This window comes from Aedes aegypti, chromosome 2, assembly GCF_002204515.2.
Source record: "Aedes aegypti strain LVP_AGWG chromosome 2, AaegL5.0 Primary Assembly, whole genome shotgun sequence".
In the NCBI taxonomy this organism is placed as follows: Eukaryota; Metazoa; Arthropoda; class Insecta; order Diptera; family Culicidae; genus Aedes; species Aedes aegypti.
The window spans coordinates 212,828,467-212,846,685 of NC_035108.1; the positions used below are offsets into that span (position 1 = coordinate 212,828,467).

Consider the following 18,219-nt stretch of genomic DNA (forward strand, 5'->3'; position numbering starts at 1 on the left):
TCGCCACTTACGTTGATTTCTTATGGAGGGTGGCGAATCAGGAACATCATGGCGAAAAATAGGTGCAAAGGGGCAAAATTTTAAGGAAAATGATTCTATTATTTTCTGAGAAAATTTTGCGGTTTCCAAGAATGTTTCCGTACCAACTTAAAGCAATTTAGCGACCACTAAACAATTGGTAACCATATATGTCGTAAAACGGTATATAATCTGGGGTGGCGAATAACTTGTACATGGCGAATACCGGTACACCTTCCCTAGCGGGGATAATTACCACGTGATCACTTATTCTGCAGTGATTATGATGTAGAGTGCGATGTCACATCACTGCTGTTGGTTGTCAGATCAAAGTGTTATTGATAGTTCGCAACTGATATTGATAGTTTTAGTACATACACATCTGATATGTCTGATATTGTGCAACTCTGGATAACAGTGCTTGATAAAGCCCAACTAAACAATCTCCAAACATGGGGGACAGTGTAGCTATCGAATATTCGAGGATTGTTTATCATGCCAGTAAAATAAATGGTACACAAGCGAGAAACTGGGATATTATCATAACCATCTCTTTGAGTGTCTCGTTCGCTACTGTTATTTATCATGCTTGTTACAACTTTCGAAGTATTGCCAATCATAAATCGATACAGAAGGGATGTTTTTCTTCATTTGGTTTGATCAAGCTTCGATATCAAAAGGGAACGAATTCTGCAATGCCTGAGATGTTTAGATAGCTAGGATAGATGATAGGTAATAAATTTGAGGCGACCCGGTGACCTGCAAAAGGGTCATTTGTAGGATCGATCAAATGCAGGAAACATGATCATCCAATTAAATCGTTTCTTAAAAGGTTCACACTGATGCTTTTGCCAAAAAATCTTTAATATAGTGGTCATATTATAGTCGATTCTGAAAACTAACTGTGACTTGAAATTTGCCTACCTTAAGGGGCACAGAACCCCTTTTACCCAACCCAGAGAATGGCAGAAAACTCGGAGCGGTGCAAAATATGCATGTGCTGCACCCGACTTTTGCGTGCGTCTCCTGTTTTTGTTGAGTGACACAAAAGAAGGTGCGAGTATTGCCGCAACTGTGAGAGACAAAAGATAGCTCCAGCTCTACTCTTAAAAACGCTTGGAGTAAAGCACAATGTGCTTCGTTTGGTGCATATCATTGAAAACATAATCGAGAACGAATGTGACTGACGGCGGTGTCGAATCATTGTTTGCTTGTTCTACACTTCAAAATCATTTCAGGGTTTATTCACAAATTTCATAACGTCAAAAATGGCCATTTTTGACACCCATCCACCCCATCGTAACATTTTGTATGAATACTTTTTAAATTTTGTATGAGCTGTACCATCTTAAGGACACCCCCCGTTTGTTCAGGAAATTGTCAAAACTCCTGGTCAACACGAAAAGTATTCCGAAGTCGTAGATAGCTTCAATCTAACATTTGTCAATGAATTTCGTGTAAGAAAATTAAAAAAAAGTTTTTGAAGTGTGTAAATGAGTGCCTTTGAGAGCAAAAATGCATTTGAAGTGGAATAAATCACTGAAAACACATTCAATATGTGGCATGTCTTGCTTTAAAATCCGGACGCTGAATGAGCCATGCTTCGAATCCCGGCCAATTTTGCTTCGAAATCCAGACAATCCTAAATTATCACAAACTTTACGAATTTCATGAATATTAATGTCAGAAATTATTCTAACACGTTCTACTAAAATCACAAAGGTCCTTATCCGTTTCAGCACTGCATGGATTAATTTGCTCTCGATATTGATAAGAGATGGTAAAATACTTGCATCACCATCAGCAAATGTGACGCAGGACTAAACACTTACTTACTCACAATTAAGTTGTTAAGTTTTTTTGCCGTAAAAAATCAGCAATAAATACTTTTATTGTTGTTGTAATATATAATACTTTATTTTCTCTTAAAAATCACTACTGCATTTCATGAATTCAATGTTTGATGCATGACATGTCAAGTTTTCAAAGCGGAAAAATTTCATGCTTCAAAACCCGGACACCAGTTTTTTTTTTGACGAATACTGAACATTAAAGAAATTTTTAGCACTTTTCACCATTGGTAAACCTCACAGGAAACAATTATTTTACTATATTATGCACAATATTACTTCAATATGTTTCAATACTTTGGAACGTTGAGATTGGTTCTAGCGCGAAAACTAGCGTTCAATATGACGCGACTTTGGTTTTAATTTTTATTAAATATTTTCCCAGGTTACTTTGATGAAAATTATAGTATCATGTGGCACATAACTTAAGGATTCATATATAATCACTTAAAATTACAGTACATATGCATGTAAAATAGCTAAAATTGTACTGAGTGTCCGGCTCTCGAAGCATCCGGAAATTCGATGCAAAACGGTAATTTCTTAAAAACCTCCTGGATGGATTTTTCAGGAATTCTTGGAAATATTTCTGTAAGAATCTCTGGATAGAATTGTCAGAAAAGCTCCTGTGCATATACCTTGTTCACGCAAAACTCGCGAACTATACTTACGACGGCGCACCAGAACTTTAAACGATGTCACGACCGATGACTTGCGGACTTGGTCGACTGGGTTGATTCGCGGCGGACTGGTAAACCACTTCGGATAGAGAAGACATGCGATGCGTGTGATCGGTTTAACTGCTATATTCATACTGAAGTAGTGTTTTACAATTTGCTCAATTCATATACTGAGTATGGATGTGGTAGTCTTGGCAATTGAGAGGAAATCATGAAACGCAACTCTCTGGAACTCATATCTAGCGTTACGGAAATTTATTTGAGTGAATGTTCGAAATTATATTCAATGCAATTTAAAATGATAGTTGAAACTTGTCATTTGATATTTGTAATTCTTTAAGTACTCATAACATCCCGGGCCCCGTTGAACCGGCATGGTTCAACCTTCCTTGGTGATCTCGATCAGCGGCTTGCATGTGACCGCCGACATCTTCCTCCTCGATTGGTAATGGACTGACCTCAGTAATTGCTCGCTTGTAGAGACCACGACCAGTACGTACGAGGACTACACGTACTAATCCATCCGGTCCGACAAAGGTCTCCATGATTCGTCGCAGGGGCCATGTGAATGGTGGATAGTTGTCTTGTTTGACCAAGACGATGGTTCCAGGGTCGATGTTCTTGGTCGCCTTCCTCCACTTCGAGCGTTGATGCAGAAGAGTCAAATAATCTCGTGACCAACATTTCCAAAAATTTTGGACCGCACGACGCATTTCCTGAAAACGAGACAATCTGGATACAGTAACGTTTGTTACATCGGGCTCAGGTAACGAAAACATTGGCTCCCCGATAATAAAATGCCCAGGTGTCAGAACGGAGAGCTCGCCAGGATGATCCGTGAGAGGGGTGAGAGGCCGAGAGTTCAGGATGCTTTCAATGTGTGTAGCTGCTGTTGTTAGTTCGTCAATCGTATACGATGAGTTACCGAAGATTCGTCGAAAGTGGCGTTTAAACGATTTCACTCCGGCCTCCCACAACCCCCCGAAGTGCGGAGATCGGGCCGGGATGAACTTGAACGAGATCCCTGAGTCGAGACAGTAGCTATCCCATTCATCTGTCTGAAACTGCTGCATATACCGACGACGAAGTTCACGCATCTCACGATCAGCTCCGACGAAAGCTGTAGCGTTATCGCACCGGAGCTCGATTAACCGACCGCGTCGAGCAACGAACCGTTTTACGGCGTTGATACACGCACCGGACGACAAGTCGGAGACGATTTCGACGTGAACGGCCTTCACCGACAGGCACACGAATACGGCAATGTACATTTTGACGCTAGCCCCCCTCCCATACAGCGGACGGACGTTGAATGGTCCACAGTAATCCAACCCCGATTTGGAGAACACACGAGCAGGTGTTATTCGTACTGATGGCAGTGGTGCCATTTGTTGGTTTGTGCTTGCAGGCGAACAGCGAAAACAGGTCACACAGTTGCGAACAATTCGACGAACCAGTTGCCTTCCTTGTATTGGCCAATAACGTTGTCGCATCGTCGAGAGCAATAGAGATGGACCAGCGTGTGCAGTACGTAGATGCAAAGACCGAGCAATCAACCAACTCAAACGATGCTTCGCTGGAATAACAAGAGGAAATTTCGTGTCATATGGGCCTTCCAAATTGCTTAACCGGCTGTTCAGACGAATTAATCCATTATCGTCGAGGAAAACATTGAGGTTTTTAAGAGGCGACTTTGAATCGATGGCGATATTCTGATTTGCGTTCATTTTGCTGAGGGTTAGTTGATGGATTTCATTTGAGAAAACAGCTGCTTGTGCCAGGTGGATAACCGATTTTAAAGCCTTCTCTATATCAATTGGTGTTAGCTTACCAATGATACGCTCGTCCGCTCTTTTTCGAATATTGGTGGAAAACCGCAAACACCAAGCGACGACCTTCAAAAGCTTCCCCAATTCAGAAAACTTGGAAAATATAGAATCGTCGATTTCCACACAGTTTAGAGCAACGATTTGTCGTCTTTCAAGCTCCATCTCAGTCATTGGCAATGGTGTAGAGTTCGGTAATGTTTCAGGCCAATAAGATACCGGCTGTGAGAGATATTGCGGCCCATGCCACCAAAGTTCGTCGTCCATTATTTGATTAGGACGAATCCCACGAGAAATTTTGTCAGCTGGGTTGTGTTCTGTGGGAAACATGTCTCCATTGGAATCCCTTTGAGAGCCTTTGTACCTCGGCAATTCGATTGATACAAATACTTTCCAATCAGCTGGTGGAGCTCGAAGCCAGTATAATACCACGGTAGAATCTGTCCAGAATGTGACGGATCCGGTAAAATCTGTCCCGTTACGTAATTTGTCCACTAATTGACTGCCTAGTACCGCTGCGCATAACTCGAGTCGTGGGATCGACAACCCGCGTAATGGGGCGACGCGAGACTTTGTAATTAAAAGCTGGCTTATTGTTTTGACCTTCTGTATTTTGGCTAACCACATAAACACAACAGCCGTATCCTCTCTCAGAGGCGTCACAAAAGCAATGGAGCTGATAATTTCTATCTGAGTTTGAGAGAACTCTACGAGGAACGGCTAGTTGCTGCAATACTTTCATCTCACTTCGAAAATTCATCCACCAGGCACTCTCTTCGGTCGAAAGCTCTTCGTCCCATGATATATTTTTTGCCCAAAGCCGTTGAACGAAAATTCTAGCGCTGATGACAATCGAACCGAGCAGTCCTAATGGGTCAAACAGTTGAGCTGTTCAGAGACTACAATGCGCTTAGTAACTTTGGCCAATTCCGGAAAGGAAGGAATCTTAAATTCAAAGAAGTCGCCTGTTGGATTCCAAAGAAGACCCAAAGCAGTCACCGTTGAACGACAAATTTCCATTTTCGAGGCATTTTCCCACAACTCGGTAGGAATGTATTTCAAAATTCGTGTATCGTTGCTGCTCCATTTCCGTAACGAAAACCCTCCGAGATGCAGTAACTCACGGAGCTGACGACATGTTTCTGTAGCTTCATTAAGACAATCACTTCCAGCTAAAGCGTCGTCGACGTATATACGTTTAGTAACAACAGCAGCCGCTAGTGGATATTTATGCCCATCTTCCTCAGCGAGTTTCATAAGCACACGAGCTGCATAGTAAGGTGAACAGGCAAGCCCATAGGTCACCGTTTTTTAGCTGATAAATTTGCAAGGGCAAAGATGGGTCCGGACGCCAGATTATCTTCAAATACCGCCGGTCATCGGGGTGGACCCATATCTGGCGGAACATTTTCTCCGCGTCCGCGGTGAAAACGTATCGAGGCAGCCGAAAATTCAAAATATGAGTCAGCAAAGATGGTTGCACTGTTGGCCCAGTGTGAAGGGTGTCGTTAAGCGAGAGAGCGCCCGAGCCCTTGCTGCTGGCATCAAAAACAATGCGAGTTTTCGTAGTGCTACACACTTAGAATATTCTGCCGAGTCTCGGCTTTCGGAAACCGAGATCCGCACAGCCGAACGCTCGGCAGTCAGCTCGGTTTAATAGTTTTAACTGATTAACTCGGTTTCTGGGAGAGGTTTTAGCTACCGCGTTTAACCGAAAATCTCGGCAACACAAAAACCGAAATCTCAGCAAAAATGAAAAAACAATTTTTATTAAGCCACTTTTAGGCGTCAAAGATATTTTAATTTGTTCAGTTTTCATTGGTACTTTTAAGTAATGGGTAATTATGGGGCTGCGAATAAATCACACATGTTATCGTATCTTTAAAATTCGTCTATTCATTCTTCAAATAATTCCCGGCACAAAGCACGTCAATAAGCACTAAAAAATACTGAAAACACATTGAGCGTAGGTACTTACTGGGGATTTTGGACAATCTTAACTCCTCCCGCTTCATAATTTCAACCACTATGTTTATTTTAAATACTTTTTCTCGATACTTTCGCTATTTTTCCACCTAAACACAAAACCGATGCACTTTTCCGAATGTGAATGAAAACAAGATGGCAGATGATCAAACAAAATGCTGAGAATCTCGGTAACTTCAGTAGGCAAACCGAAATATCAGCATTCAAGAGAACAGAATTCGGTGAAAACATTGTTAACGTTGGTGCTCGGCTCACAGTGTTACCGAGATACGGATAAAAAGTAGAATTAACCGAGATTTCAGTTTCGGAAGATGCAGATTCTCGGCTACAATTATATTTTAGCTGAGTTCTCAGCTAAATGTATGGAAGCCGAGTTGGCTCAGCAATTTCAAATGCCGAGCTCGTGATCAATTTTTAAGTGTGTACTTTCAGGCCGATGTACAGCGTGATGGGGGAGGAAATACTGCGGACCCGCGACACGAGAACCGACTTCCATATGCCCTAATCGTTCATAGTCGTCCATGAATTTCGTGTACTCCTCACGCAGCTTCTTGTCTCGAGCAAAACGTTTCTCAGCAAGCAAAAATCGTTTCACAGCCTGGTCGTAAGAGTCATCCAGCAACGAACTCATGGACTCACGAAAAGGAAGGCGAACAATGTAGCGGCCAGTGGCATCACGTGAAACAGTTTGAAGAAAGTGATTCTCGACGTCTTGTTCTGTCTGCGTGAGTGCCTTTCCAACGTCAAGATTTTCGACCTCCCACATTTTCTCTAATTGAGTGTTCAAATCCTGTTCAGTAACTACGTGGGCATGTTACTGGTCCAGTGGTGTTGGCTGAATATTTCCCACAAATTACGTAACCAAGTACCGTTTTTTGTAAAACAGGGTAATTGTCGGCCAGAATTATTTGATGCGATTCAATTAGTGAGAAAAAACAGTTCTGCACCCACAATCATGTCGATGCCATGACTGATATTGAATTTTGGATCTGCAAGTGGAACGTGGCGTGGAATGTTCCATTTGAGATATCTACATGGCGACTTGGGAGATTCACAGTCAATTTTGGAAGAACTAGGCAGTCAATGTCTTGTACGAAGCTTCCAAAACGTGATGCGAGGGAGATTTGTACACAATAGCGTACACTCACAGTCGCCTGGCCAATGCCACTCACGGGCAGATTTATACGACTGCGTTTCAAGCCTAGCTTCTGGCACATGGACTCGGATACGAAGTTTGACTGTGATCCGCTATCGAGTAAAGCTCTTGCAAAGTGACCAATACCATCAGCATCTTGTACTCGTACCAATGCTGTAGATAAGAACACTGTGCTTTCTCGGGATTTATTTGTTGGTGTGAACAACATGGAGCTTTCATAAGAGCAATGGGGAAGTGGTTCATTTTGTTCGGAACGATAATTCGAGTATACCGACGACGAAAGAGAGGGGCTACCGACGGCGAACGTTTGCGGCGACGACGAATTTGCCTTCGGTGGAGTACGCGAAGGCACCACCGATGGTGCTACCGATACCGAGAACGAGGATTTTGCTTGAGTGATGGTTCCATCGGCAGAGCAAACTGCCGTGCAAGACGTAGTATTCGCTGGCCTTTCATCCATCGAACTGGAAGCAGACACAATTGGGGGGAGGTGAAGTAAGCTGTGGTGTCTCTTTGCACATGTTTTGCAAAGGCTGCTCCGACAATCTTTAGCTAAATGTCCTCCTCTGAGGCAGTTAATACAAAGTTGATTCCTTTTGACAAAATCCAGCCGATTGTTGGGCGTCAATTTCAAGAACGACTCACACTGCGAAATAGAGTGAGCCTGTTTACAGCTAGGGCATTTGACGATGTTTTCAGAGGCGACATGAGAGGATAGTTTTCGCTCGGGTGGACTTTTGGACCTTCGTTGGATGCGAACCTTGTAATGGTTTGCACATTTGCAGTGTGCGTGATCGTTTTAGAACAAAGTTCAGCAGAATCTTGGTATTGTGGTACAACATTATCGTTGCACTGGGCTTCCCAATCCATTAACGATTTCTCATCCAAAAGGCTACTAAGGCGCTCTACTAGGAACGAATTCCAATGGACTTCTGGTGCTTCAAGTTTATCAAGAATGGCCACATGTCGGTTAAATTCATCGGCTAATTCTGCGAGAGCAGATGATGATTCTCTCTTAACATGGGAAATTTTTCAGAATTGCGGACATGTGTTGCTTTACTAAGAAATTTTTGTTTTCATACCGATCACAGATCGTTTTCCAAGCGAGAGTGTAATTATCCGAAGTGATAGCGAATGACGAGATTAAACGAGAGGCCTCGCCTTTCATGGCGCTACGTAAGTAGTGAAGCTTCTGAACCGCGGGAATTTGGGGATTAGTGTGCACTAACGATTTGAACAGATCACGAAATTCGATCCACTCATCTGGTCTACCTCCAAATTCCGGAATTTTTATTTCAGGTAGCTTAACCGACATGGGTTGGTTAGCAGGTGGTACAGAGTGCCGTGAGGAGCTAGGACCAGGGGAAGGAGAATTAGTAGTTACTGCCCTGGGGAGTTTACTAACCAGTGACGCCTTGAGATCGAAGTACAGGTTTTGGAATTCCTGTCGAGTTTCCGAAAACCCTTCCTCATGGTCCTCTAATGCTTCAATTTCATCCTCCGTGTCCTCAAATTTATCCCAAAGCCATCTAAACGCTCAATTCTTATAGCAACTTGATCGATTTTGCTATCGTCATACTGCTCATTGAATTGCTGGATTAATTTAGCCGACCCAACTATGTTATCTCGTTTACGACGAAGAACTTTGAGATGCATAACATTTTTCCGCAAACCTGCCTTTTTAAAACTCATTTTCCCAGAACGTGGTCTAGAAGCACCCACCTGTTTGATGACTTCACTTACGGTTCCCACGTGGTTATCGTAACCTCAACTTCTGGAGCACCTGTTGGAGCACGCGAACCTTCTGGAGTCCTTCCTTTTACTGGAGATTGTAGGGCACGTGCGACGAAGAAATTGGCGCAGTTCTGCGGCCAGCGACAGTGACAATGACGAGATGTGCTCTATTATCCAAGGTGTAGGTTGCTCCTTGTCCGACTGGTATGCTCCTTCTACGGTTGGGAATTCCTCCCGGGTTTCGGCACCATTTACTGTTCACGCAAAACTCGCGAACTATACTTACGACGGCGCACCAGAACTTTAAACGATGTCACGACCGATGACTTGCGGACTTGGTCGACTGGGTTGATTCGCGGCGGACTGGTAAACCACTTCGGATAGAGAAGACATGCGATGCGTGTGATCGGTTTAACTGCTATATTCATACTGAAGTAGTGTTTTACAATTTGCTCAATTCATATACTGAGTATGGATGTGGTAGTCTTGGCAATTGAGAGGAAATCATGAAACGCAACTCTCTGGAACTCATATCTAGCGTTACGGAAATTTATTTGAGTGAATGTTCGAAATTATATTCAATGCAATTTAAAATGATAGTTGAAACTGGTCATTTGATATTTGTAATTCTTTAAGTACTCATAACATACCTGTTGGTAGTTTTTAAAGAAATCCACAGAGAAACCCTCTGTAATAATTTTAGTGTACTAAGAGAAATGAGATAGGTATTATTGATTCTTAGAATAGTTGTTGATACTATTTCTGAAAGAATCCAAGAAAGTACAGTGTTCACACTTTTATGGATAATTTGCATTTGCATTGTATGTGGAACAGAGTGACTAATAATCGTGACTAGGTGACCCATAATAGTGTGATCACTGTACTGCCCTTCTACGCCTACTTGTCCCATGTTCTATGCAAACCTTATGGGCCGCGGGACAAATATGCGTAGAACGGCAGTATATGCCAGTAAAAAAGTTCTGAAAAAATAATCAGAGAATTTTTACAATTTTTCTCAATGATTACCTTAAAAAAAACTTTTGAACAAATCCTTAGATATATGTTGTTTAGAATCTCTACACAAATTTCTCCTTGTTGGAAGAATCCTTAATAGAATTCTGGAAAATATATGGCCCATATATATGAGTCCCAGAATAAAATACTAACAGTAATGTCTAAAGAAATATCTTGACGATATACCAAGTAACGAGAATATATGAAATTTAGAAAGAAGGTATTAGATTATCTTTACCCGACGGAGCGTAACATCATTGCAGTCAATCAGCACGAATTTATGAAAAAGCGCTCAACTACAACAAACCTCATGAGTTATGTGTCTTTACTGGTCGATCTAATAGATAAACGACAGCAAATCGACGCAGTATACATCCACTTCTCTTCTCGAAGGCTTTCGACCGTGTCCCACACCAAATTGCGATCGAAAAACTTAAGCGGATTGGATTTCCTGATTGGCTTTCAAATGGTTTTCTTCGTATCTCAGCAAACGCTCAGCTTCCGTAAAGCTTGGAACGGTTAAATCGGATCCGTTTTGCATTTTTTCAGGTGTTCCTCAGGGAAGCCATCTCGGTTTTCTTCGTGAATGAGCTTTGCAGTGAATTAGAATCACTGAAAAGCATGTACGCTGACGACATGAAATGTTTTCGTGTAGTGTCCTCGCCAGTGGATTGTTGTGCATTACAAGCAAATGTTGACAAAGTTCTGATCTGGTGCGAGAGAAACGGAATGGAGGTTAATGTACAAAAATGCAACATCATTACCTTTTTACGAATTCGCGCTCCAATTCTTTTTGAGTATTCGATGCAAAGCTGTACGTTGAAAAGAGTCTCAACCATTAAAGATCTAGGTATCATGTAAAGTGAGGGTGTTCTCTAATAGTACCTTTTTCCGGTACTGACTTTTGCGCCAACCGCGTTTAACAAGGATGCCAGTACTGTAGTTGCGTGTCCGACTAACCCGAGAGAAACACTCAGGGCAGGTTCTCCAGCCTATTAGATTCTCAAATTGAAACCCCTGATACCATTTGTGTCTCAGGTGCTGGCTACACCAACCTCATTTCGTGCCAGGATCGGCTCGTACCCGTAGATGACGTCGTCTTCTATTCACGTCGGATCGCCTGCGACGCCGTATGCTGCGTCGGCACGACAGGCTCACGATTATCGAGGATGAGTACGATCGACCACGTGCTTGAGGGTCGTCCACAAATCCCGTCGTGGGAAGCGTCTCGATCGTAGAAGGCGATACTCCACCCCGTCGGTGGATAGGGTCCCAATTCCTGTGGATAAAATCCAGACCAAAGGAAAAGCCACATAGTACAGGGTGTCCGCAAATTAGCCGTTCAAACTTTGAAGACGCGGCTCTATACAATCATGCATAATAATTTCAATATTCTTGCATGGTTTTAAACATTGGTTTATTATATTCTAAAGAAGTAAGTTTGACACATTTCCTATTTCAAATATTTGCAAAATCTAACAAAATGTATTGACGTGTCATAAAGGGAGCTGTTTTTTGAGCTTTATAACGGAAGATAAATTTCCATACAACTCACTGGATTTGAACTGTATAACACATCTCAAGCGGCCCTCAGGAAAAACGTCTTCGAAAAATTTAAATTCGTCTATCTCAGTAACAAGCAATCATTTCGAAATTTTGTAAGGCTATATTTTGTGTCAACATATAGATGTATTATAAAAAGTACATGGCCATTAATTTTTCATTGTTTTCAATGCGAGATCATCTTCCCAATATTTTGCTGTTCGGATAATTTGCAGACACCCTGTACACCTATTTTCACAACTTCCACTATACAAGTTTTACCTGACCGGTGATTATATCACTCCACAAATTCACCTTTTATTTTTATATTTCACTTTGAAATACAGATTTTTTAATTGCTTTAAAATTTCCCTTACTTTTTAAATTATTTGTATAAGTATAAACTTCAGAGGTTTCAACTAACTTTCTTATGAACGCACTAACTTTTTGGTGAAAATAATTTCGACCAACTTATCGCTTCTAGATGAAGTTTAGAAATGGACGAGTTTTAAGAATCTGGAGATAGATGTTCATCATTTTCCTTTTTTTATCAACAGTTGTCCTTATTCCTCCAACATGCTATTGACGGATTTCACGCCAACTCGACACGCGATTGGCAGCACCCTTTCAGAATTCAATGATACCGGCGCAACATCTCGAAATTTTAATGCGCGACAAATCTTGTTGATCCATCTTTAACTTCTTTTCACAAATGACTTAGATAAAATGAAAAGAGTTGACATCAAGCTTAAATAGTTATATGCATAGGTAGAACGACAATTATAAGTTAAATTCCTATCTTTCTATACACTCACGCGGTGATTGTTAAGTAACTCATGTCGTTAACGGACATTATAGGTAGATAACAATACAAACATTATTTCTTATTCATCTGGCTTGTAACGCAGGTACGTTTAGTAGTATTTTCTAGAAGAAAATTTAATGGGGTGTGGATCAGGTTGTTCCTTTTCAATGTTTGCAATCTTTCGAACCATAAAAATCCGTCGGATTGTTAGACGAAGTTGAATTTCTCATAGGCAGAGGCGAAATCCATAGATTGCCTTCATTTAAAAAACATAATCACTGCATAATTCCGTTTTTTAACTATTCTCAATAAAAAATACAATTTATTTCTGATTCAAACTCATTTATCACATGAAAACACGATCATATATGACGGTTTAGAACAAAATCTTTGAAAAAAAATTTGGACTTGAAAAATTCGTTGTTAGAAAAACTTTTTACCCTTAGATATGCCCAATTTGCAATGTATGGACGACTTTTAGTAAATTTAATTACGAAACTTTTTGCATAAGGATGATCAAAATCTGAAATGGCCATTTTTTTTAAAATCGACTCTTAAGTTTTGAATTATAAAATGTGTTTTTATTTTTTCAACATTTTTTTCTTAAACGTCAAGAAATTTCCCCATACAACACTTTTTTGTAGGTCTTACCGTTTTCGAGTTATACGGGTTATTAAAAATAAGTAAAAAAAAAAACTTTGGGACTTAAAAAATTCGATGTTAGAAAAACCTTTTTCCCTAAAATATGCCCAATTTGCAATGTATGGACGACTTTTAGTAAATTTAATTACGAAACTTTTTGCTTAAGGATGATCAAAATCTGAAATGGCCGTTTTTTTAAATCGACTTTAAAGTTTTGAATATTTTTTTCAGTGTAGAAAATGTGTTTTTATTTTTTCAATATTTTTCTCTAAAACGTCAGGACACGTCCCCATACAACACTTTTTTGTAGGTCTTACCGTTTTCGAGTTATACGGGTTTATAAAAAAAGTAAAAAAAAACTTTGACCCTTTCCGAATGTAAGTCTAGATCGATTTTGAAAAAACAAAGTATGTAAAGTATGTTAGTTTCACATAGTCTTCACACCCAGAAAGTTTCATTGAATTCTGAAGGGGTGCTGCCAATCCCTTTGTTGAGTTGGCGTGAAATCCGTCTATTAAACCTGTTCCCGATTGCCTTTCTCGTTTTAAATTTCAGTTTTTTGTCCAAATCTCGTCGCGAACCCCAATACATTGGTGCCCAATATAAATTATTTGATCATAGGTAGATTTTTTTAGTATTTTAAAGAGCTCACGCCTACATGTAGCTTATTCGAATGAATCTGTTATACATTCGAGCTGTCCGATTATACATGGCTGTTTTTACTATAAAATAAATCGATTTTTAATTTCGGAGTTTTCTGGCAAACAGTAAACTCCAGATTTTTCAACTGTTACAATCACCCTGGACAACAAACTGCGTTTCAACGAGCACATATCGTCAGTGATAGCTACTCGGTGTAATCATAAGGAACACTCGGGATTTCAATGATATTTACTGCCTGAAAACAATATACATCTCGTTGGTTCGCAGCCCTTTGGAATACGGCGTTGTGGTCTGGAGCCCGTATCATGCTGGATAGATTGACCGCATCGAACGTGTTCAGAAATGATTTGTCAGGTTTGCACTTCGTAGACTACCATGGCATAGTAGATTTCGACTGCCTTCTTATGAAAACCGAAGCGCACTCATCAGTCTTCCGACGTTGGCAACTAGGAGAACATATCTTCAGAGGCTTTTCGTGTTCGACCTGCTGGAGAACAATGTTGACTGTCCGGATATTTTGGTAAAGCTTCGTTTCAATGCTCCAGGTAGAAAGATACGGCGTACTGACTTCTTTCGACGATCGGCAAATCGCACACAGTATGGACAACACAACCCACTTGATGTTTGCTGCCAAGTTTTTAATGATGTGTATCATATGTATGATTTTAATTTGTGTAAATCTGCGTTCAAATCTAGAATTAGTCATTAAGTTTTAGTCTGTGCGATGTAAAAATATCGAAGACTGTAAAAAAATAAATAAATAAATTTAGAAAGAATCCTTGAAATAATTCCTGGAATGAGACGAATGCCTCTTCTTGGTAAAGTCTCTATAAAAAAATGAAAATCCCGAAATAAACATCAACAATATCTCTGAGGAATTAAAAAGCAAATATCGAAAATATCTTTTGAGCAATTGAACATATCATTAGTTAAACCCTTAAAAAATACCTGAGAAATCTTTGAACTCTTTTACGAAGTATTTTTGAATTTTGTGTTTTATTAGTTTTACTCATTGACCCAAAATCGATCGCATGAATTGAGTATACGCACCCTGAAAAAAAAACCGCTTCCCATACACAGCTCAAGCGGAATGGTGCTGGCGATGGCTGAATGCGCGAACGTTCTTGAGATAACTCTCCAAAGGAATTGCGACACGTATTCTGGGGAAATCTCGGACGGATTTTTTATATGTAGGATTTATTTGAAAAACTACATTGGGGAAGTCTGCAAAAAAATCGAGGGAAATATTGGTGGAATCAGAATTTAATTGCTGATCATTAGGATCTCTACCAAATCTGGAGTTTTCCAAACCGTCGCACATGTTACTCAGAAAAAAAATTGAACCAACACGTGTTTTAGATTTCACTTTGCTCACTATGAATGAAAAAGAATGATGGATGTCGTTCATATTTATTTTTTTCCTTTATCAACGAGATTTTCGGCCATTGGCCGGTTCATCTCGGATTGACGTCGTTCATAGTTGCAATCGTTACAATCGTCATAATGGGCACGAAACATCATATATGTTGTGATGAGCAATATTTACCCCTTGAAGAAGGCACAATTCTCGTGTCAAAACGTCGGGCAAATAATAAAGTTATCGTAAAAACACAATTATGAGATGAATTACATAACTTTTTCACTAGAGCTAAAATTATGCTTTTTTATTACCTATTTTTGAGATAAGTTTGATGTTTCCAAGAATTCTGTCACATAATTTAGAAGTTTTTCAATAAACTCTACGCCTATTATACCTATTTGCATCACCTTGTCAATGAAAGTGATACTCATATTATCGATTAGTAAATATCCATGAGGTTGCACGATATTTCTACAAAGTAGAACATTTTAATATTCATTGTCAGTGCACAACTTTCGCATATAATTATTATTGATTTTGTGTCTGTAGATCCACCACGAGAATCAGCATGAGTGAAATTTAGAGTTACCACCTAAAAAAGCACGGGTAGAAGTGAATAGCACAATAATGACAAAATAAGAGTAATAATGAGAAAAATCAATCATATCAAGTTTAACCATTATTTTACGTCATTTCTCTATGGCACTCAATATCACATCAATATGCAATCATAGTAAAATTTGTAAATGGTATGTTATCTTGAAAATTATCGTCACTAAATAATTACATAATACCATATCATGAAATAAGTAAATGAAAAACCGATTTAGTAATATACCATTCAATTCCACTAGAGTTTGTATCCTTTGAAAGATACGTGTATTTCGACCTCAACTGTAAGGCTGTCTTCAGTGTCGTGTACTAGACTCGAGTACTACTACTACTAATACTACTGTCCGAAATTCAAATCGAAGTGTCCAGAATATGAGGCAAAAGTGATGGAGTGTCCGGAATAAGAATCATGTAAAGTCCACATATTTATATTTATTTATTATTATTTATGTTGCAGAATCAAAATCTTCACTCATTATTCGAAAGTTAAGTATTTTGAGGGTTTGATAATACGGAGGAATCATACGGTATAGTTTATTCTACATGCTTTTTGATGCGTTATTCTTCATTGAGACCTTAAGTGTCCGTAATATGAATCAAAACGGTACAGACTCTAGTGGAATTAAATTGTATAGGTAGTACTAAATTCGGTTTTTCATTTATTTATAGTCATTCCTTTAAGCAGCGCGTGGATGTATTAGCATTGTTATTTTTGTTCTTTCAACTCTTATTTCAATCAAACAAACAAATTTTGACGTTCATGCATTCTATTTTAATAATAGAATTTGATATTCATTTGCCATTCTCCTGTACCTGGAAGATTGAGTCTGTCACATAATGAATTCTTAACCTTGTTGGAAGAAGTCAAATCCTTGCACAAAACCTTTTATGCTTCACTACAAAACAAGACTCACTACATATAAAATATATCCATTCTGTTGTCGGTCGATATGTAGATCCTGCATCTGTTATTCATTCCATGTGAATGCTGTACAATAATATTAACTGGAATTGGAAAATGTTTCATTTTTCATGTTTTGTACTTTTTTATTTTATAAACCAAGTCAGCATGTTTCACATCAAAATACTTCAAATCGGATGCTTGGCACTTTTGTGTTTCATTAGATTGATATCTTGAATAGATATTGTAACCGTTTTTCTACTATGTGATGTCCAAAATCAATTCTGTTCTCACTGTCTCCTTTTTGAATAGGCAGACGCGCCTCTTCCCCGATGATACCGATATGGTCCGCTAGACCTAGGAAGATGTGTAACAGTGTGATGAGGGGACCGTTCGTTTACACACCGACTTTTATAACTTCTTCTTCAACCCCTGTGTTAAACAGTAAGTTCGAAAACTGCTTCAAACAATTTGAGGTTATGAAAACTTTTAAAATCTCATTTGTACCTAGGATTGAAATTTTGTTTGCTAAATCTACATATATGCTTAGCGAATTTTAGTAGTTTTCAATTGATATATTTGTTTCATGTCATGCAAAAAAGTTGCACTAACATTCGCATGAAACCAACTTCCCTGCATTGCATAGTCGACATAACCTTCAAAGCTAGCACTATGAAAAATGTTTGTTTGTGATTTTCAAGTTACTATGTACATTCTCAAGTTTCTATAACAAAGTGTGTAGCTCGTTGTTTTTGAGTATAGGAATGGACTTGCACGTCAGATTGAACAGTGCCATGATAAACAGAAAATTCTTTATCTCCAACAGTTTATAATATCTCTATTTTTCTGAAGATACTTTATAAATTGCTTCCCTGATATTATTATTACTTATAAATTACACATAACATCAAATGTTGGCGACCTTCATCAGCCTAGTGGTACCGTCTACGGCTACAAAGCAAATTTATGCTGAAGGTGTCCGGGTTCGATTCCCGGTTGGTCCAGGATGTTTTCAAAATGGACATTTTCCGGAATTCCCAGATCATAGAGTATCATCGTATCAGCCACACGATATACAGTATTGGACAAAACATTTGCAACTTTTTCGATTTTCCATACAAAATGACCAACTTTGATAAACTATATCTCGGTTATTTATGGACCGATTTGAATGAAATTTTCACAGAATATCAGACATAACTTGAATTTTAACATATATTTTTGAGTAATTTTTCCAATCACAAGTTGGAAAGCAGTAACGGTTTGACTAAAGTGAATTTTTTGACGATTTTTTTATAATTGACATAACTAAACATATTAAAGGAATAGCTTCATGGTATCTTCAGCAAAGTTGTAGCTTTTGACGAGATGAATAAGTTTGCTCAAGACAGTTTTTGTGTAGGGCTTTCAGATTTCGAGATAAAAAGTTT

General features: G+C 39.2%; 1 protein-coding gene and 1 long non-coding RNA gene across 4 annotated transcripts in view; one reads left to right on the forward strand and one right to left on the reverse strand.

The window, feature by feature from the left end:
- LOC5576979 (trichohyalin) overlaps window positions 1-18,219 on the forward strand; it is a 123,569-nt gene that overhangs the window by 17,543 nt on the left and 87,807 nt on the right. Inside the window, exon 1 of one of the 3 annotated variants that reach the window (XM_021843899.1) lies at window positions 17,180-17,233. The exons of the other annotated variants lie outside the window; for them this stretch is intronic. Within the exon in view, the coding sequence (XP_021699591.1) occupies window position 17,233 (1 nt within the window). The 5' untranslated portion in view covers window positions 17,180-17,232. Of the gene's footprint in view, window positions 1-17,179; window positions 17,234-18,219 lie in introns of those variants that run through there. 3 annotated transcript variants of the gene reach the window in all.
- LOC110676360 lies at window positions 1,174-10,113 on the reverse strand. Its single transcript, XR_002500307.1, has 2 exons — window positions 9,901-10,113; window positions 1,174-2,506 (listed from the first exon to the last, which is right to left on the reverse strand). It is a non-coding gene; the product is annotated as an uncharacterized LOC110676360 (long non-coding RNA).